At 34.4% G+C, this 20407-nt stretch overlaps 6 protein-coding genes across 6 annotated transcripts; 2 read left to right on the forward strand and 4 right to left on the reverse strand.

Annotated features, from left to right (window-relative positions):
* Positions 1–540: 540 nt before the first annotated feature.
* Positions 541–4015, reverse strand: MONOS_8653 (uncharacterized protein; the record flags this gene model as incomplete). Its single annotated transcript, XM_067879081.1, has 4 exons — positions 3902–4015; positions 3743–3832; positions 686–3680; positions 541–590 (listed from the first exon to the last, which is right to left on the reverse strand). Exons 1-4 carry the CDS (start codon positions 3998–4000, stop codon positions 541–543), a joined length of 3234 nt encoding a protein of 1077 aa, XP_067730221.1. The 5' UTR covers positions 4001–4015.
* A 45-nt stretch (positions 4016–4060) lies between these two features.
* Positions 4061–4783, forward strand: MONOS_8654 (putative Transcription initiation factor IID, 31kD subunit; the record flags this gene model as incomplete). The annotated part of the gene is made up of 2 exons (XM_067879082.1): positions 4061–4169; positions 4263–4783. 2 exons carry the CDS (start codon positions 4061–4063, stop codon positions 4781–4783), a joined length of 630 nt encoding a protein of 209 aa, XP_067730222.1.
* A 212-nt stretch (positions 4784–4995) lies between these two features.
* Positions 4996–7333, reverse strand: MONOS_8655 (uncharacterized protein). The gene is made up of 7 exons (XM_067879083.1): positions 7267–7333; positions 7133–7211; positions 7014–7055; positions 6895–6913; positions 6385–6839; positions 5951–6205; positions 4996–5796 (listed from the first exon to the last, which is right to left on the reverse strand). Exons 1-7 carry the CDS (start codon positions 7287–7289, stop codon positions 5269–5271), a joined length of 1401 nt encoding a protein of 466 aa, XP_067730223.1. The 5' UTR covers positions 7290–7333; the 3' UTR covers positions 4996–5268.
* A 629-nt stretch (positions 7334–7962) lies between these two features.
* MONOS_17364 (uncharacterized protein) lies at positions 7963–10441 on the forward strand. The gene is made up of 2 exons (XM_067870277.1): positions 7963–8069; positions 8135–10441. The coding sequence occupies exon 2, from the start codon at positions 8366–8368 to the stop codon at positions 9824–9826; it is 1461 nt and encodes a 486-aa protein (XP_067730224.1). The 5' UTR covers positions 7963–8069; positions 8135–8365; the 3' UTR covers positions 9827–10441.
* A 3619-nt stretch (positions 10442–14060) lies between these two features.
* MONOS_12611 (uncharacterized protein) lies at positions 14061–16411 on the reverse strand (the record flags this gene model as incomplete). The annotated part of the gene is made up of 1 exon (XM_067865245.1): positions 14061–16411. One exon carries the CDS (start codon positions 16409–16411, stop codon positions 14669–14671), a length of 1743 nt encoding a protein of 580 aa, XP_067730225.1. The 3' UTR covers positions 14061–14668.
* Positions 16412–17113: 702 nt separating this feature from the next.
* Positions 17114–18097, reverse strand: MONOS_17365 (uncharacterized protein; the record flags this gene model as incomplete). Its single annotated transcript, XM_067870278.1, has 1 exon — positions 17114–18097. The coding sequence occupies exon 1, from the start codon at positions 18020–18022 to the stop codon at positions 17114–17116; it is 909 nt and encodes a 302-aa protein (XP_067730226.1). The 5' UTR covers positions 18023–18097.
* Positions 18098–20407: the final 2310 nt, after the last annotated feature.

Genomic DNA, 20407 nt, shown 5'->3' on the forward strand with positions numbered 1-20407 from the left:
AACAAGTAATTCCAACTCAGTATACGTGAATCTATCCACTTCTTGATCATAAATGAGGATGAGAAAGAATGAAAAGGAGAATGTACCGAAACATGTAGTTGCTCGCTTTTATTTACATTGAAGCTGATACTTGTTTCAATGAGTGGCGGAAATACTTGATCATTCGGGCAGAAAAAGCCATCTTCTTCTATTGCTTCCTGGAATGAAGTTGTTTTTTGTTCGTTTTTTTCTTTCGAATCCCTTTGAGCAGAAAATGTCGCATCATGTATTCTATCAAGATGAGGTAAATGTGATAATAAAGAAACAGATGCTGTTTCTATAATCTCCTCTTTTGTAATTGACTCATTTGAATGGTATTTATTTTTCGTTTCTTTGCTTCTTAGGAATGTGCTCAATACCTTTTCTTCAGTCAATTTTTGAGGTTTCATCAAAAAATGTGGGAAAAACAATATGCGATCAAATAGCACATGAGTAGAAAAGCGAGCCGTGATAACTTCATTCAGATTGAAGAAAGGGGAGACAGACTGAAGAATAGCAGGGCTAATCAACGGTGTATTCAGAGAAAGTGCATTGATTGTACTGTGAATGCGCTTAACAAGTGAATTTGAATATGAAGATAAACTACTCTTTGCATTGGTTTGAATTTCTGGAGAAAATTGTTTGTTGCATGAAGTTGAATCCAAACAGTTTCTTTTCGGTGAGGAATCAATAGTTGGGGGAGTACATGAACTTGCCGGTGACAGTAGTTGCGGTGTTTTTGCTTGTAACGTATTAGAAACAAAAGAACTTTCAATGGAAGAAGCATTGCTCAATCTTGTCTTTGAAGGTTTTGGTGTCAGAAGTTTTGGAATGTTCGAAGTAGCAGAACGTATTTGAAACTGTTTTTGTTGTCTTTGCCGTTGCTTCCTATCGCTTTGCAGCATACTCAGAAGTGTCTCGCTCCTTTCTCGCTTGTGCGTGGACAGATAATGAAGAAATAGGCCTAACCCAATTCTTGTTGCATTGTGATTCCTTTCATCTTCGGTCTTCCTTTTGGAAGAAAATGAAGAGTCAGATGGACCAGTTGAACGAGCAGAAAAGGAAGATGGTTGAGCAAAGCTTGGCGATGATGAAGGTGACAGCAAATAGTGATGCCATAATGCAATAATCAGCACAACAAATGGAGGATGCAACACGCAGACACCAATCAAAGTTTGAAGATGAATGAGAAGAACGAGAAAGGGCAGATTGTGCAGCAGCATTATTTTCACTGGATCAAACGTCAATATCTGTTTATTCTCCAAATATGAGCACTCAGATTTGTCGAGTTGAGAATCAATTCCTTGTTTGTACTTTTTGATCCCATGTTCGTCTTCAGAAAACTGTTTGTCTTCATCGGACATTCTTCCGGATTGAGTTAAAACGTAATCGATTTCCTTGTTGCTGTGCGAAAACTGATGAAGTAATGATAGACTTTCATCTTTCGTATCATCGTGTTGGCTTGCAGCTGTGTTTGAAAGCTTTCTTTTCGGTCGCGTTCTTTCATCCTTTTTTGATGCGTCGCAAGAAGTGTTTACACCGCCAACGATTTCAGAGTCAAATGACTCAAACACTTCGTCCAGAAGCGAGAGAACAGACAGACAGTGGCGATAGTTCACAAATGTGTAGCCAGATATGATGCCGATGATGTGGTGTATTTCGTGCTTCACAAGTGTGGTGAACAAAGAAGATGAAGAAACCGCAGCAGTAGTGAGTGGAATATCTTCTGGTATAAATGCACTTGAATTGCTGTTCTCATTCTCAAAGATGTTGCTGCAACGAACCTGTTGATCAGCAAGCTGCTCCTGGAAATAAAGGCAGACAAGAGCAAAGGCACGTACTTGTGGTGGGAATCCAAGTTGTGCAATGTAATCTGGCTGAGAGAGCACAAGTGTCGATGGAGTATAACACGATTGGAATTGCTTCGATGAATCTTCATTGGTTCCTTTGTTCAGAGCAGCAAAACGAGAAGATGATTTTAACGAGGAACGGGAATTGGAAGAAGGCTCGAATGACTCTTCCATCATTGAGGAGGCCTTTTTCAAAATTGTGTGAGAAACACCAAACACATATAATGTTTTCAGCGAGTTGAAGCACATGCAACCGGAAGGCTGAACAAACGATCCAAAAGTTGTGCTTTCACCAGTTGCATCTTCATATCTTTTCTTCCTTTTATTTGCATAATCCTTCCAATCTTCTTTTTCATTTTCATTTTCTCTTTCAATCAACGGAAATGGAGTTGTGTCTTTGCTCTCTCCACCGCTCCATTTTTGTCCGCATCCCAGTGCTTTCTCGTGACTTCGATAAAAAGGATCAACACATTCACCAAAACAGCATGGTGAATGATCAAGCTCAAGAGCTGTTTTGATTGTGGCTCCTGTTTTGACAGCCTTAGGAAATTCAAGAACATACTTAATCAGAGAAAACAGATCAGAAGTATCTGACAAGTCGCTTTTATTGCGAGAGCACGAAGATGCAGAAGGATATCTCGAAGATGATTCGTCAGATGTTGAAAATTGCGTCGAGTGTGGAAAAGCTTCAAAAAAAGAAGTGTTATCAGTTCCTGTTTGAGTTACTCCTCTCTTTGAAGCATCACTTTGATCAATTCCCGTATTATTCCGTGTTTGTACTTCAAGATTATTTAAAGTAATTTCCCTGAAAAATAATAGCAGAAAGCAAACAAAAGGGTCACCTGAAGCAACTGAAGATATGCACCACCACCGTTTCAGCTGGTTTACAAGAACGAAGTGATCACACACGAAAGACAAATCCGTCAAGCTAACTGGCATCTGCGAATTGATGCAGTCTGCTGAAGAATATGTAAAATCAGCAGTGGAAACAGAAGCTGAAGCTGATGAAGGAGAAGGAGATAAATGTGGCTGCGATATAAAGTTTGATGATGAAAGGCAATTAATCTGTGAACTCGTGCCTTTGTTCTCTGAAATAAATCGTTTCCGGATGGTTCGTTGTCTTTTTGACAGCTCATGAAGCGAGGAGAGCGAAATTCCCAGTGTATTTAGTTCAAATAAGTGGCATTCAACGAATGGTAATATCATCTCTGAGCTAAAAGGAACAAAGCGGCCCATCACATTTTGAACGCGGTGGAGGTGTAAAGCACGCCAAAATAATTTAAAAAATGATTCCAATTTTAACCAAGAAAATGATAAAAATGGCATCTTTCGCTGAGTTTCTTGATTTGTTTGAACTGCTCGATGATTATTCCCAAAATTGGATGTTTGTCTCGATTCGATGGAAGTGGATTGCTTGCGTGATAAATTATTGAGTAATTTTAGTTTATCTCGTTCAACAAATTTTTCGTCTCTCTTTTTAACAACATTACTTGAGGTCATCGAATTTTGACTTTTTTGATTCTGAATGCTTCTTAGGTATTTAGCAAATTGGTTAATAATGGAAAACAAGCTTTCATGAATAAAACCATCTTGATATTCTTTTCGGATGAATTTACTAAGCAATTTCATAACTAAATTTGAAAGCCATTCTGTTGAAGAGTTCCATAAAGAAAGCATCTGTTGTCCTGATTGCGTTGAATCGTTAGAGTGTGTTTCAAGTTCAGTTTGAACAAAAGTTGCAGTCCGACCACAGCATGTCAATCTCACTGCAAAGTGAAGGAGTATCTCCCATGTTGGATCAGTTTCAGAACTCTATAAATTAAGTTTCGTAAAGAAAATTATATATGAATTTTCTGTAATAATATGATCCAAACAAAACGAATTAATAAAGAAGAGATATCAGAAGGTAAAGAAGGATATGCAGGTAAAATTGTTTTTAATAAGGTAAATGGGTTGTTAAGTTCCTTTAAATTTTATTGTTGAAATTAATAAAAAATGAAAAATAAAGAATAATAACAATAATAAAGGCGTACAATACATATTAAATCAAATGATTCGTTCAACAAATCTACGTCATTTTTTGTAATCTTCTCTTTTTTCGAAATTGAAGAGAGAAGTCTGCATTCTATCATTCATATATTTTCATTATGCGAAACTTTGATCAGTGAAGTTTTATTTTTCGTTTTTTCTTCATGACACTTTTACCGAAGGATGGAATTCTTACACTAAAACTTCTTGATGATTGTGGCGTTGCAAAGTGCGAACCTAAAGTTATTCCTCAACTTTTAGAATTGAATTATCGTATATGCTTATTCTTTTTCTTTTTAAAAACTAAATATTGATTTCAATCTTTCATAATTTCCATCTTGCAATTTAAAAATTACGATTAAAAAGGAATGTTGAGGTCCATATTGAAGGAAAGTTGCCTTCATGCTGCAAGATTACAAAAAACTCAAGTGACTTCTGCAGAAGTTCTTTTAACTTTACAACTGCAAAATATCACGAAAAATCTTAAACATTCTGATGAGCAACGAATTTCTGCAATTGCAAATTGCGCAAATGCTATTCCGTTGGATGAAGCTATGCAACAATCTGAGGAGAAAATGAAACCATTGTTATCTTCACAGCTTCAAATAATACCTGTTGAAGCAACTGTCGAGCAAATTCCAACATCTTCGTCAAGTGAAGCACCTCCATTTACCCAATTTGCACCTCGAACTCTTCAGGAGAACGCTCCTCAGGATGATTCTTCATTTAAAATTCCTCCTCCAAGTGTTGAACCTTCTGTTCCATCTCTCGAAGAATTTATGAAAGAGGGTCAAATAGATGATAATCAACAAGCATCAACTGATATGAAAACTGAACCAGAAACAGGGAAAAGCATTTCTTATCCAGAAGATGACGAATATGATTAAACCAGAAGTGCTAATTTACTCAAAATAAAACACTTCACCCCACTTCAATTTGGTGATTTTTATGTTGTACGTTTTTTTTTAATTGATATTTTTCAATTTTTTTAATTTGTTTTTTGTAAATTAATAATTGTGATTATTGGTGAAGTGTGTATTTTGTTTTAATCAAAAGATAGATAAATATCTGAATTTGTTTTAATTATTAAGAAAAAAAGTTTGTGTGGAGTTGTATGAGGAAATTTTGAAAGAAATTGTAAAATAGAGCTGGAAATGAATGAAGAAAAAGCAGACAACATATCAATTATCATTGTTTACACATGTGAATGTGCTTAATAATGTTCAAATAAAAACACTTCAACAAATAAAGATAAATGAAAAGAGAAAACAAAAATAGTATTTGCATATTATTTTAAATCATTTATATCAGAGAAGAATCAAAAGAAATAAAAAAAAAGTTGATCAGAATGCAGAGTTTAAATACTCACAGATTAAGAGTAAGAATGAGAAAAATCATAAGGCTTCACATCACTGGGATTGTTAAGCTTAACTGGTGTTCCTGTCGCCAAAGCTTTGGACTTTCTCATCACGCGTCCGTCCATCGTAACGACATAGTTCGAGAAATGAGAAGGAGGATAGAAATGTTTGCAGTCTCTGCATTCGATTTCAATTTCCTCCTCCTTTTTCGGTGGCGGTGGGGCATACATTCGATCCCTTTCTGCCTCTTCCTCTTTCTGTCTCTTCCGCTCCTCCACCTGCTGTTGGATGGCCTGTTGGATCTCATCAAGCTGCTTCTTCTTCCTCTCATATTCTTTCTCTCTCTCTTCTGCTTCCTCCTTCGCAGCCTTTGCGCGGATTGCTTCTGCAAGTGCTGCTTCTTCTGCTTTCTTCTGCTCCCTTTCTTTTCGCCGAGCTTCAACTTGTTCGTTATATCCATCCAAAAGATCCTGTTTTTGCTTCGCATTTGCTTCTTCAATCAATATTGCTTCTGCTCTTTGCTCCGCTTCGTCCTTTTCGGCCTAAGGAATCAGAGAATAATTTTTGAAATAAACAGATTTGTGAAAGAAAATCACATAAATACATAAGTATAATTATCATATTCAGAAATAAATACAATTTAAATCAAAAAGTCATGGGAATTCAAAAGTTTTCAAAAAAAAAAAAAAGGCAAACTTTCTCTCTTGCCATTCGCTCGTCTTCTGCTTTCTCTTGCTGTGCCTTTGCTTTCTTTTCTTTTATCTGTTGAGATAATTCCTTGAGAATCTCTTCTTTATCTGCATCTCTCTTTTTCTTTCTTTCCTCCTCAGCGTCCACAAAAGACAGTGAAAAGCGCTTGTCGTTCATTTCTTCTTCTTTTCTCCGGGCATTTTCTGCTTGCTTGCTGTCGATTTGATCCTGAAGCTCTTTTAAATACTCTCTGTTCCGAGCCTAAAAAGATAATGAATTTTTTTTTATTTTTTTGAGTGTAAAGCGAATGAAGGAGGTGGTTGAATGTGTGTAATTCAAAAATAAATTTTTCATTATTTAAAAAATAATAAATAAATAAAAGAAAGAAAAAAGAAAAAAAAGGTAATTAAGTTAAAAGATAAAAGAAACTGTTTGCAAACTCTCGCTTTTTCTTCGAAATCATCTTTCACTGCATCTGCCTTTGCATATGCTTCGGCAAGCGCTCGTTCTTCGTCTCTTTCTTTTTCTTTCTCTTTTTGGACTGCTTCCTTGTGTGCTTCCATTGCTTTTTTCTCTTCTTCAATTTGTTCTTTCTTTCTTAAAAGTTCCGCCATTTTTTCTTTATGCTCTTCTTCCTTCAATCGCTCTGCCTCTTCTTTTGCTTCCCGCTCTTCTTGTTCTTTAGCCAACTTTTTTGCAAGCGCTTTTGCACGTCTGCGTGCTGCTTCTTCGCATCCATCACATTGTGGTCCTTCTTTTTCTGTTAAGCTTGTAGATGTAGAACTTTTTGAGCAGACGGAATTTGTTTCATCGCATGTGTCTCTTTTTGGTCTTCGATTTGATTGTGGTGTAGACATGGGAGTATATGTCATCTGATATGTTGATTTTGGAAAAGCTTTATTCAATTTAAAATTAATAAATATGTTATTCAAAAATATTCATTTGCAAACAAGAAGGATTCCTTGGTGTCTTTAAATTTTGAAAGCACGTGTTCATAACAAATTGATAAAAAATAATATGAATGTTTGTAAATGAAACAAAAAATGTTGCAATAAAAAATAAATCATACAGGATGTTTGCTGGAATCAAGTTCGTGTGCCTTTATGGTTGGCTAAATAAATATGAGATATTATGCATTCATTTTAAATAATAAAATATAATGCAACTAAATTATCTTCACGAGCATACAGTGAGAATACGCGCTGTTTGCCTTGTTTGAGGGGTTATTGGAGTAAGCGGTTCATTAGGAATGCTCACCTTTAAAAAACTTAAAAAGAATTCATATCATTCAAATTGTATCAATATCATTTGATTTAAAATACCTCAACAAATCAAATTCAGCCATTAAAAATTATTTTATTATTAAAGAAAATAGAATTTATAAAGTATGGACATTCTGATCAATATTTTTTATTTTGACTTTCAAGATTGAATAAAAAAGGTTTGCAATTAAACTATTCATAAAAGAGATTTTTCTGAAGTTATTATTTAAATATATTTCAACCAATTTTTTTTTAAAAAAAAAGAATCCTTTTTTTTATATGAATGAAAAAAAAAAAACTCCATTCATTCTTCAACAATGACCGACTGAACATAAAATCATTCAAGGTCATAAATAATAATGACAAAATGGATAACTTTTAACAACATCTTTTTAGAAAATTTTTAAATAGAAAATGAAACTTATAAATCCGGCATAGGTGTAACTGTCTACCTTTTGTAATTCTGGATTTTAACTATTAATTTTGTGATGTTTCAAAAGCAAAAATTATTTAAAAACTTTTGTATGGACCGATTTTTCGCAAAAATTTTTGTTTCTTGTGAAAAAACTATTTTTAAAAATGACCCATAAATATGAGTATTTTTTCAAAAAATATATAAAATAAGATAATAATGAAATAAAAAGTGGATAAAAGGTCATTAATTATTACATTGTCCTATTTTAATAATAATAATTTGAGAAATAAAACATAAAAAAAAAATAAATTAAAAAATTAAAATATTTTGATCAATCCCACAATTATATTTTTAATATCCAAAAATTTAGAATTTGCTTTCTTTCGCCAAGAATTGAACCCTCGTTTGAGATCATATAACAAATCATATATATAAATGAAGTTTAAAAGTGTGCGATGAATTGTTATCAATATATCGTTCAAATTTTTATGAATTTTGTTAATGAATTTTTAGCTGATCAATTTTGTGCAGTTGTAGGATATTAATGTTATGCCATGTTGATAATGAATATAGAAGAACAAACAAATCGCGTGAAACATTCTTTTTAATTATTAACATTGTTTTATTAAAATTTTTCGCAAAACATATTAAATATCATTTATTTTATTCTGAAAAAGATAGATATTAAATGATATAGCCGATTTGAGTGAAAATTGAACAAAAATAGCGCAAGGTTAAAAAGAAATGAAGTTCGTTGGGAATATTATTCCACCAAGTTTTAGCAGAACAATCACATCAGTGATCGAATCAAACACTCAAAATGGGGAATTGCATATGAAGAACTGTGCAATAAGCGCGATTGGAGGGAAGCAGAACACGATTGGATTTTCTCTTATCAAATCAATTGGGAAAATAGTTGAATTGGAGTTTGTCACGATTTCAGATGTGAAATCAACCGTTTCGTTATTTTCAATTTCACTTTCCTCATCAAATATTAATGGACTGGAATACAAAGTGAAGCTGTCGAATTGCACACTGGAAGGATTGGAGATTGATGGAAGTGAAGAGGCAGCAGTGTTTGGAGGGAACGTGGGAGTTGGGATGGCGATGAATGGAAGCAAGATAGAAAGGGCATTGTCGGAGAAGAGCAAAGAAGGAGGAGCACTGAAGATAGTACTGAATGAAGGAGGATTTATTGCAATTGAAGAGAGTTCATTAACTGGATGTATTTGCGAGAATGTGAGTGAGGGAGGAAAAGGAGGAGGGATATATTTGGATTGCAGTTTGATCGAAGAAGCATTTCAGCTCTCATCGATATCATTTTCTGGATGCTCAGCAACAGTGGGGAAGAACATGTTTGTGAAGAGTGGGAATCTGGTGAACAGTGTGAATATTGTGCGGTTTGCATTTGATTGCTCAGATTACAGAGAAGATGGGAATGCATTTATTCGAGAAGATGAGAAATATGGAGAAATGGATCTTCGAGTGTTTCTTGTTTCTTTGAAGTGGGTGGAGGTGTCTGTATCGACTGGTGGGCATGACACATTAGGGTGTGGAAGTGGAAAATTACCATGCAAATCACTGAAAAGTGGAATTGACCACATTGACAGAAGTGGGACAGAAGGAGAAAGGAAGGTGAATGTGAAGGATGAAGGGACAATTGAGAATATTTATTCCTTTACAGATGCACTTGTGATAGAAGGATGTGTGAATAAGGGAGATGAAGAACAATATAAGACTGTTCAATTTTATGAAAAAACCAATGGGGATTCTGCGACAACTGTGATTTCATCAACTGCTTCACTAGGCTTATTATCTTTGAAGCTGCAGATTCCAAATCAATTCACACCAAGTTTGAATTCTTTGATCTCATCGAGTGGAGATCTTCAACTCGAAAACTGTTTATTTGAGATCCGATCAACAGATATTATTCAATTCTCATTGATAACAACAACAAGTGGAAGTTGCACATTGAAGGGATGCAGTTTGTCGGATTGTTCGTTTGTCGAATCACCATTGGTGATGGCTTCTTCTGTTTTATTTGAGAGCAACAACTTTTCAAATATTGTGAACAAGGGCAGCGGTGAAGAAGGAGGCGTTGAAAAAGTGACATTGCAAGGGAATGAAAAACTGGAAATAAAATCAACAAATGCATCATTTTGTTCACTTTCTTCAAACAATGGAAAAGGAGGATTTTTATATTAGGATTGTCAAAATTGTTTGATTGAATACCCATTTGTTTTTGATGCTGACGTAACTTTTAAGAATAACAATGCGGCCATTGGAAAGAACTTGTTCATTTTAGGAAAGGATTTTAATTCTTCTGTTACGACTGTGGCATTCAGATATGATTACTCATCAATGATTAATGATGGAAATTTATTTGTGGGAAGTGATAACTTTCATTCAAACAAAGATTTGTTCATGTTCCTCGTTCCATTCAGCTCATTCGAGATATTTATTTCATCGAGCGGATTTGATGTGAGAAGATGTGGAAATAAAGGAGAGGCAAGGCTTGCGGTTTATAAGCTTGCTGTTCTGCTGACAGCATAGCAAGAGAAAAAGTAGTTGCTGGAAAGAGCGTTGGGGTTTTCATTATTGTTAACAAAAAGTTTTGTTGGGAGGAAATCGAGGAAGGAAGTAAATTTTTGGTGGCTAATGATTGCGTATGGATAGCGAACGGATGAGAGATGGAGAAGGAGAGTGTTTTTGTGAGAGAGATTGAGTTTGGCGAAGTCGGAATTATAAAGGTGGTATGAAGGAAGAGTGGAGCAGGGATTTCTCGTAGTGGAGTATGTGAAGACAGACGGAATAGTTGTAATAGACAGGTTATAGAAATAGGAAAAAAAATGAGGATGATGATGAAAAAGAAGAAACAAAATGCGAATTATATGAGGAGTTGTTGTTAACATCAAATTTGAAAGGTTTTTGGACAATGAAAGCATAGAAAAAGAAAAATAGATTTGTTTGATCATAATAGAAGTAAACTGAGAAAGCTTGTGTTGGTTGGAGTGATGAGTGCTTATGTGGAATAGAATTGGGAAAAAGGATTAAATGTGCATGCGATTTGTGCGAATTTGCGTGAAACATAAATTCAAAAACAATTTGAGATGGAGTTTGTGGATGACGATAAGAAGAACAAGGCTGAGCTGAGGAAAAGAAGATAACAACAAGTCTGAAAGGAATTCAACGGATTAACTTCTTCCTGTCATGAAGTTTGATGGAGATGTTGCTTTCTTATGTTAGCTGAAGAGAAATAAATACGAAACAGAAAGAAGAGCGGTGAATGTCTGAGTGCAAAGATGTCTGAGATGAGACTTCTTCATAACTTTTGAATTGTTGAAAGCATGGTTCTGTGAACAGAAGCCGGGAAAGTGAATGAGTCGAATGTGGGATTTGAGTTGGGATGGAGCAAGATTGTCGAACACAGGATTATGTAAATGCAAAGGGGGATTAAGGATAAACAGAATCGCTCTTCTGGAAGAGTATCATTTGAGAATGTGATGTTGTCTGTGCATCTGAGTTTGATTGTCGAAGGATTGAATGTGGAATGCATTGTGAATCAGAGGAACAAAGAAGTGGTTGCGATGAGAATTGTGCTGAAAGGAGAAGAGAATGACGTATTGAGATGCAGGAGTGGAGCGAAATGAATTCACTCTGTGAGGAAAGGAAGCATGAAGTTCAAGCATTCTTGAGGAAGTGAGAAGACGATTTCTGCTCTATTGAAGCGGAAGTGGGTTATATTTGTGGATAATTACATTAGAAAGTGAAAGAATGCGGATTTGGAAAGCACAGATTTTAATAGGAGATTTTGTGAAGAGATATTTGCGTTTCAATTTCGAAAGATGGAAATTTCAACTATCTGCATTGTGGGATTGATTGAATTATTAAGTGGAAAAATTTGTTTTTGTTCTTTGTTGGATAAGAAAATTGCACAATATGCGTTTGTCGAATCTGGAGAAATGTTATGTGATTGATTAAAGAGGCAGATTTGTCCCACCTATTCTGGAAGGGTGCGAGCAAATGAATGTGGGGCTGAGGATGAGGAAAATTATGATTGGAAATATTAGCAATATAAGGGGAAAACATATTTAAAAAAGCTGTTCTTTGTCAATTCAAGTGAATTAAATTGGAGTGAATTTGTGCAACATTAATTCAAGGAGTGTTTTTGAGATATTTGTTTCATTGATATAAACGGAAGCTCGAATATGCATTGGATCTGAAACAGAAGAGGCAAAGCTGCACAGGACAGAATCTGCAAAGGATTTGAAAGGATAGTGAATTGAACAGAGTTTCTGGTTGTGAAAAGAACATTGAATGAAAGAATGGTTGCGAACTATCAGGATTGTATTGTGAAGGGACTAGAGTTGATGTGTCACGTTTTTCGCTGCGAAAGAGGAAGGGAATGAGAGATGATGTGAAATGCATGATGATAGAAAAAAAGATGTACCATAACATTAAACTGTTAATATTGGATGATGATGATTATTGGGAGAATTTGATATATCATTTGTTTTTCTGACATAGCCACATGATTATCGTTTGAGAGTTTGAATGCGTGAAAAATGTTGTCTTGTGAAAATAATCAATCTGATTGTTATTTCAATATTGTTATTCAAATGGAATTAAATTATAATCGTGAAATCAACGAGATAATTACAAATGGCACGTTGACAATACTTGTGTTTTGTTTTTGTTTGAAATTCATATGCCATCATTTGTATTAATTGGATTTTCTTATTGCAAAGTGATCAAAATGTGATGCGATAAATAGTGATGTGAAATAAAAATTCATAAATTTATTGGAGACTGTTCTGTTCCAATATTTGTTGATTTTATAAAGCTTCTGAGTATTTTTCGATTGAGAATTGCATTTGTTTTTTCTTTTTCTTTTTTCTCCATTTCTTCTATTTTTCTCTCTTTTTTTTCGCAAAACTTAAGAGTTTCAAACTCCAACGTTTTCAACTGTTGGCTATCGTTATTTTTCAGAAATCTTCCGTCACATGATCTATATCTTATCTTTTTCTTCTTTCTTGCAGTATTGCAATCTGAGTCTGATGAGTATATATCATCTCCAGTTTCATCTTTTGTTTCTGTTTCTTTCTCTTCTTTCTCTTCTTTCTCTTCTTTCTCTTCTTTCTCTTCTTCCTCATCTATTTTTCTTCTTTTTGAATTTGTAGATACTTTTGTTTCTGATATTGGCTTTGATGATCTTTTTTTCTTTAACATTTCATCAAGTTCATTTTCATCACACATTTCATAGTAATTTCTTTTTCTCAATTCATCTTTCTTTAACGAATAAGAAGATAATTTGAATTTTCTCTCTTTCAAAAGAATGCTTTTTAAACTTGCAACGCTTTCGCTGTAAGCTCTCAAGAAAATATCCAAATTTTTCTTACTGATTTTTGAAAGTTCCTTAATGTATGCTGTCGGTGTGAGTCTATTGTTGAACCGATATTGAAACTCATACACATATTCTTTTGTCTTTATAAAAGTTCTTCCTCTTTTTGGTATGTGGTTTTTCAGATGAGACCACACACTTTCTATTGTTTGAGTGTAAACTTTTGGATTTTCGGGTTTGACAAAATTGAGTGAATGATTGACACTGTCAATGGTGAAGCCGTTTTCACTTATGCAGTTATATGCTGACCATTTGTCAGACATAATTGTTGATGATTTATCTATGTTCTTTTTCACAAAATACAATATTGTGTCTGCTTTTCGATCTGGAAGAAATTCGACTATCAATTTTTGTGGCTTTCCAATTTCTTTTCTCTCAACAACCCCCCATAACCATTGCTGTTCTCTGCATCTCCCAACACCGTTCTTTCTTTTATGAATTAAAGTTTCATCTATTTCCACTATTCGATCTTTTCCTATTTTTTCCATTTCGAATGTTTCAAAATAACAACATATTCTTCTCAACTTTTCAAATAATTTCACAACAGTTTTGTTTGATATTTTTGTTTTAAAAGTGACTTCCTTTATTGGGTGTTTATACCAAAAATGATACAACAATGATGTTAGTTTGAATGGTGAAAGGTGAAATTCCATAAAAATTGAGTTATGATTCCAGCTGTAGTTTTTCCCTATTTTTTTGAACATTTGTAAATATAGTAATCACAATCTTTTTTTTGCGTCCTTAATTCCATCAGTTTTTCGCACTTCCAACATGTTCGATTTTTTTTTATAATCCCAAATTTGGACAGCAGTTCAATAGCCATGTGATTTTTGTTGTTTGATCGCTTCAAAAACTCACTGAAAGTTAATTCTTTATCTATTAATTCGGTCTCAACCATGTGTTTGATAGAATAATTTCGAAAATGATCAAAAATTTGAAAAGTTAAATAATTATTATGGCTTATTTTGAGAATCAAAAGCTAATGTTTGTCTATGTATTTTGAAATTTGAATTTTGGAAAAATGATAATAAAATCTGCTTTTCAAAATAATCAGCACAATTTGTTAAGCAGTTTCAACACAAAACAACATAAACAAAAAAAATGAATGCAATTCAAACATTGAATTAATTAGATTTTTCAATATATTCATAAATCAAGAGTTAGTCCTTTAAAACAATTTTTTCAATTCAAAACAAAAATAAACTTTATTTCCTTTAAATTAAATTTGAAGCATATATTAACATGCAAAAATCCATGCATCAATGTATTCACACATACACATTTCATTTATTTCAAAATTGTCTTCAATTTCTATCGCTTTTGTTGTTTGTGCTGTTCACATTACGTACAACAATAATGTCTTTGTGCTCATCTATCAGAACATACTCCACTATTCTGCTGCTTCTTCGAACACAGTTTTCGTATCTCGCCTCGCTGTTTCTGCCTGCAAAGCACATCTCATTTGACACTATCAGCATTGCTGCCTTCGCACGTGATTACCAAATAAATTCTCCTTTCATTTCTGAAAATGATACTCTGTCTGGCATCTGAACCAGAACACATTTTCCCACCATTCCTTTCAGTCGAAACCGATCGACTTTTTTCACATTCGATCTCTCCCCATTCACAATCATCTGCCCCGCTGCTTATGTCGAATCCTCCCCAAACGGAACTTTGAGTGTCAGACACTCCAACAGCATCATTCCAATCGAAAAAGCAACAGATTCCTTTGTTGCTCCCATCTTCTTGTTGATCAACAGCTCAGGTGCCTTCCACCTCAGGCACTCTTTTTTGAAGCTATCTTCATCCTCAAAGGCGGATGAGGGCAGAGAGTCATCATCATCATCGCTGGCAGAAGTTACAACAGTTGATGAAGAGATGGAAGACGAGTCTGAATCATCATCTGACAAGAAGTCAGAGTGCATCACAATGCAGATCACCATGTGTTCGGAGAAGAGAACAATGTGAGGGCACAGAGTGGAAAGAGAGGAAAGAGGGTTTTCCATTTCATCAAAGGAGTGGAGAGCAAGGTTGGCCACCCAGAACAGGATCTGAGCAGCTGTCATCTCTCTCTCCTTCAAAGAGCCAATCGGCATCTCCTTCTTCTCGTTCCTTCCATGCAACAACATGAACAGTGAATCTCTCAGATCCACAATCAGCTTCTCATGAGGTGATGAACAGGCCATTGCATCCACTAGATTAGACATGGATGAGGTTGTTGGACACAGATCCTCCCCTCGAACAAATGTTGAATCTGAATCAGTTGAACATGTCGAAGAAATTGACGGTGATGGAGTCTGTTTTCTAATTTCCTCTTCCTCAATCTTCTCCACCTTCTCCAATGCCCAATCAGGAATCTTATCGGAGTCCCTCCCCAAAATGTATTCTGTTGAGTCACTCTCGGCCAGCAAATACTCTTCAGATTCCGAATGCACCATCTCCTTTCCATTTATTCTCTTCTTCATCCTCTCTTCATTTTTCTTCTCTGCCTCTCTTTCTGCTCTCCTCCACTGCGCCTCTGGTGACATCTCCATCGTCACCATCTCAAATGCCTTCGGATCCTTTCTGATGTTGTCATTCACAATCTCTCTCAGATCTTCTGCTTCATTCTTTGCCTTCTTCCACCGAACAACAAATAAAATAAATCCAATCAGAACAATCAACAATATCACAACAAGCGCAATCACGATCAACAACCAATAAGATTTTCCTTCTTTTCCTCCTTCAACGAGTTTTTCATCTTTCTTTGGATCAGACTCACTTCTGTTCTTCAGGATAAATGAATCAGTCGATGAAGGAGATTCTTTCTTTCCAAACAGAACACTCACGCTCACTTCCGCTTCTTCTCCTGCATTGTTTATTGTTTCAATGGGGACTTTTCCATCCACTTCATTTTCTGATACGCATCCTTCTTCATTGAATTCATATCTTTCCACAACATCTTCATCAACAACTTGTTTCACAATCTTGAACGATATGTTGCATGGAAGCAACAGCTTTCCTTTGAACCTCAGAAGAAGTTCTGCTCCCATCTCTTCTATTTCGACTATTCCCAACTCTGGAATGAAGAAGGATGACAATCTCTCAGAAACAATCCCGCTTATCTCACATCCTTCATTCGACATCCAAAGTGAAGAGTCATCCTTTAATCCATCTCCTCCTTTCAAACTCATCACATTCAATGTTCCGGAATCGGAACAGATGATGTTCCTTCTCAATGATGAATATCCTTCAATAAATAGATTATTAATCAAAAATTCTCCCTTCTCAATCTTCACACTTCTTCCACTCAAAGTTATTACACAATCTGGTGAATTCAAGATTGTTGTATCTTTCATCATCACAGAACTCTTCACAACATCCACAATAGATCCATCCCATCTGCACATCTCCTCTCACTCATTTAAAGTCTGCTCATTTCTTTCATTTGAACTCCCATCAAAAATGCAACTGTCCATTTTCATATCTGTGCAATCTTCCATTTTCATCAATTTACCTTTTGTAATCTGTGAATTGACTCCACCAATTGTGCAATTTGTCAACTGGATTGTCTTTTTCATTGACAAGCAAGATATCAATGATTCTTCATTTCCTTCAACTGTGATATTTTCTGTATTGAAATCTTTTATTGTTTATTGCCCACATTCATGAATCTCAATCAGAGAAGATTTAGCTGTTGAATTGCAAATCGTTAATAAATAAATCACTGATGAAAGTGATGATGAAAGATGCAATGCAGATTCATGAAGCACAAGATTTGACGCTGTGCATTTATCAAGTTGCAATTCTCCTTTTTCCATATTGATAATGTAAAATGGAATGTTTGCAAATTCAGCATTTTCACCTTCCACCAGTAGTTTTGAACTGAATGAACAATTCATTATCTCAAGAATCCCTCCTTCTGGAGATATCAGTGATTCATGAGAAGAGATGAAATTCGAATCAAATACAAAGTTCACTCTCAATAATGAGACTGTTCTAGTTGTTGTCACCAATGCATCCTTTCTTTTTTCAATCCCTTTTTCACTTCAACTTTGCATATATCTCTGTTCTTCGAGCTTAAATTCAATTCTTCCAGATTTGTCTCTCCTTCAATCATGCTCTTTTCCACAATGAACATCAGACGAACAAGTTTTGATGTCAGAGTCAATTCCACTTTTCAGTGATTTGCATGGTAATTTTCCACTTCCACACCCTAATGTGTCATGCCCACCAGTCGATACAGACACCTCCACCCACTTCAAAGAAACAAGAAACACTCGAAGATCCATTTCTCCATATTTCTCATCTTCTCGAATAAATGCATTCCCATCTTCTCTGTAATCTGAGCAATCAAATGCAAACCGCACAATATTCACACTGTTCACCAGATTCCCACTCTTCACAAACATGTTCTTCCCCACTGTTGCTGAGCATCCAGAAAATGATATCGATGAGAGCTGAAATGCTTCTTCGATCAAACTGCAATCCAAATATATCCCTCCTCCTTTTCCTCCCTCACTCACATTCTCGCAAATACATCCAGTTAATGAACTCTCTTCAATTGCAATAAATCCTCCTTCATTCAGTACTATCTTCAGTGCTCCTCCTTCTTTGCTCTTCTCCGACAATGCCCTTTCTATCTTGCTTCCATTCATCGCCATCCCAACTCCCACGTTCCCTCCAAACACTGCTGCCTCTTCACTTCCATCAATCTCCAATCCTTCCAGTGTGCAATTCGACAGCTTCACTTTGTATTCCAGTCCATTAATATTTGATGAGGAAAGTGAAATTGAAAATAACGAAACGGTTGATTTCACATCTGAAATCGTGACAAACTCCAATTCAACTATTTTCCCAATTGATTTGATAAGAGAAAATCCAATCGTGTTCTGCTTCCCTCCAATCGCGCTTATTGCACAGTTCTTCATATGCAATTCCCCATTTTGAGTGTTTGATTCGATCACTGATGTGATTGTTCTGCTAAAACTTGGTGGAATAATATTCCCAACGAACTTCATTTCTTTTTAACCTTGCGCTATTTTTGTTCAATTTTCACTCAAATCGGCTATATCATTTAATATCTATCTTTTTTCAGAATAAAATAAATGATATTTAATATGTTTTGCGAAAAATTTTAATAAAACAATGTTAATAATTAAAAAGAATGTTTCACGCGATTTGTTTGTTCTTCTATATTCATTATCAACATGGCATAACATTAATATCCTACAACTGCACAAAATTGATCAGCTAAAAATTCATTAACAAAATTCATAAAAATTTGAACGATATATTGATAACAATTCATCGCACACTTTTAAACTTCATTTATATATATGATTTGTTATATGATCTCAAACGAGGGTTCAATTCTTGGCGAAAGAAAGCAAATTCTAAATTTTTGGATATTAAAAATATAATTGTGGGATTGATCAAAATATTTTAATTTTTTAATTTATTTTTTTTTATGTTTTATTTCTCAAATTATTATTATTAAAATAGGACAATGTAATAATTAATGACCTTTTATCCACTTTTTATTTCATTATTATCTTATTTTATATATTTTTTGAAAAAATACTCATATTTATGGGTCATTTTTAAAAATAGTTTTTTCACAAGAAACAAAAATTTTTGCGAAAAATCGGTCCATACAAAAGTTTTTAAATAATTTTTGCTTTTGAAACATCACAAAATTAATAGTTAAAATCCAGAATTACAAAAGGTAGACAGTTACACCTATGCCATAAATCCATAACCACATGACAAAATTTTTTTGAAAAGTTCTTTTATTTTAATTTTCAAATAAAATAATAATTTCATATTTCGATCAAATTTCTGTTTTCACTTACGAAATCACGCCTTAACGGATAAAATAACGTTGTCAAGGATTTGTTTCAATGGAAGCAAAATTTGGTGAGTGGGAATGGAAATTTGATCGAAATATGAAATTTTATCTTTATTTGAAAATTAAATAAAAAGAACTTTTCAAAAAAATTTATACACATCAAATAAAACTTTCTTGAATAATTAATTGTTCAAATGATGATTATTGGAATTGTTTTTTCATAGAGAATTTCTTCATAAAATTCCACAGATTATTTCAATTTTTTAAATGATATTTGTTCAACATTTTTTCATTTCAATAATTATAATGAATTTATTTGTGATGTTTCAGTTTCAACGAATAATAAATGAATAACTTCATTTAATATTGAGGCGATTATTTGTGATATCATCATATTTTTCGTGGTGTTAATTATTAATATGTTTTTCTCAATTTTCCAAGTCATTCTCATCCAAATGAAAAATGCATAAGAATGATAACAGTGGCAATATTTTAATAAAAAAGTGAAAAAAGAAATGTTGATTAACAATGTTTTCACTTTTCTATGTGATTATCGATGATTTTTTCCTAATATTCAAACCGAAATTTTTAACATAAAAGATGTTTGATTTCAAAAATAATTACACAAATTATTTATTTATACATTTCTGAATTCTATTCAATTCATTTTCAATACAAACAAAATTTGTTTTCTTCATCCAAAATAAAAAGAAATTTCATTTTTTAACAAAAACATGAAATCTTGAAATTTTTCACGTATTTTTGAGTTACTCTATCGAATTCAATCACGATAATTTTTCTCAAAAGAATCGAACTTACGATTTCTTTTTCTCAAATTATGCAAATTGGAATAAAAGTTCTCTTCCTTTTTCGTGAAGAAATATCTATCGTTTACATATCTTTATTAAGGGAGTGTTCTTGGTTGGGCAAATCTTTGCTTTCACATATCTCAATACTTATATTCGTTCTTTCAGTCTCTGGTTCTTCTCTGATCTTCTCTGGTTCCTTCCTCTTTCCAGTATTATAGTCCTCTGGTTCTTCAATACTCGTTGTAAGAATTATCGTTTGACCAGGCCGTTTCGCGGGAATTGTTTGCTGTGATAGAAGCTTTGTGGAAGGAGCTTGTGTCGTGAAAGGTTCGGTTGCAACATTCGCGTGACAAAGTGACTTAAGTGACGGAAGACCAAACGTCATGGTGGTTGTTTGCTGTGTAGCAAAGATAAGTTTGCCCTTTATTTGCTTTGGAATGTGGCTCTTCTTCACAACTGTGTTTTCTTCCTATTGTGAACTATCTTTGTCTGGGACAAGGAGCGCGCTGGCCATCCTGTTTGCCAGGTTAGCTTTATAGCATGATCTGGACGGTGTGTGAGCAGTTTTTGATGGTCGTCCGTGCTTGGCGATTCACACTTCCGGGATCCCATTTGACGCTAGCTTGGATATCGATGCATACTTAATTGTGGATGTCCGATATTCCTCAAGAACTTTTGCTTTCAACATCCCCATTCAAGCAAGCGTCCTTATTCCCTTTGGGGTTAGTGGTGAATGGTGCGTTGTG

This window comes from Monocercomonoides exilis (assembly GCF_001643675.1).
Source record: "Monocercomonoides exilis strain PA203 chromosome Unknown scaffold14-1859848, whole genome shotgun sequence".
In the NCBI taxonomy this organism is placed as follows: Eukaryota; Preaxostyla; order Oxymonadida; family Polymastigidae; genus Monocercomonoides; species Monocercomonoides exilis.

Excerpts from the sequence above, each read along its gene's own strand:
- MONOS_8655 (XM_067879083.1), bottom strand. The coding sequence starts at position 7,289 with ATGGCTGAATTTGATTTGTTGAG. Across the intron at positions 6,206-6,384 it reads ATTTCGAAGAAAAAGCGAGA|GCTCGGAACAGAGAGTATTT; the intron begins GTTTGCAAACAG and ends TTATCTTTTTAG. Across the intron at positions 5,797-5,950 it reads AGCGAATGGCAAGAGAGAAA|GCCGAAAAGGACGAAGCGGA; the intron begins GTTTGCCTTTTT and ends CTGATTCCTTAG.
- MONOS_17364 (XM_067870277.1), top strand. The coding sequence starts at position 8,366 with ATGAAGTTCGTTGGGAATATTATTCCACCAAGTTTTAGCAGAACAATC.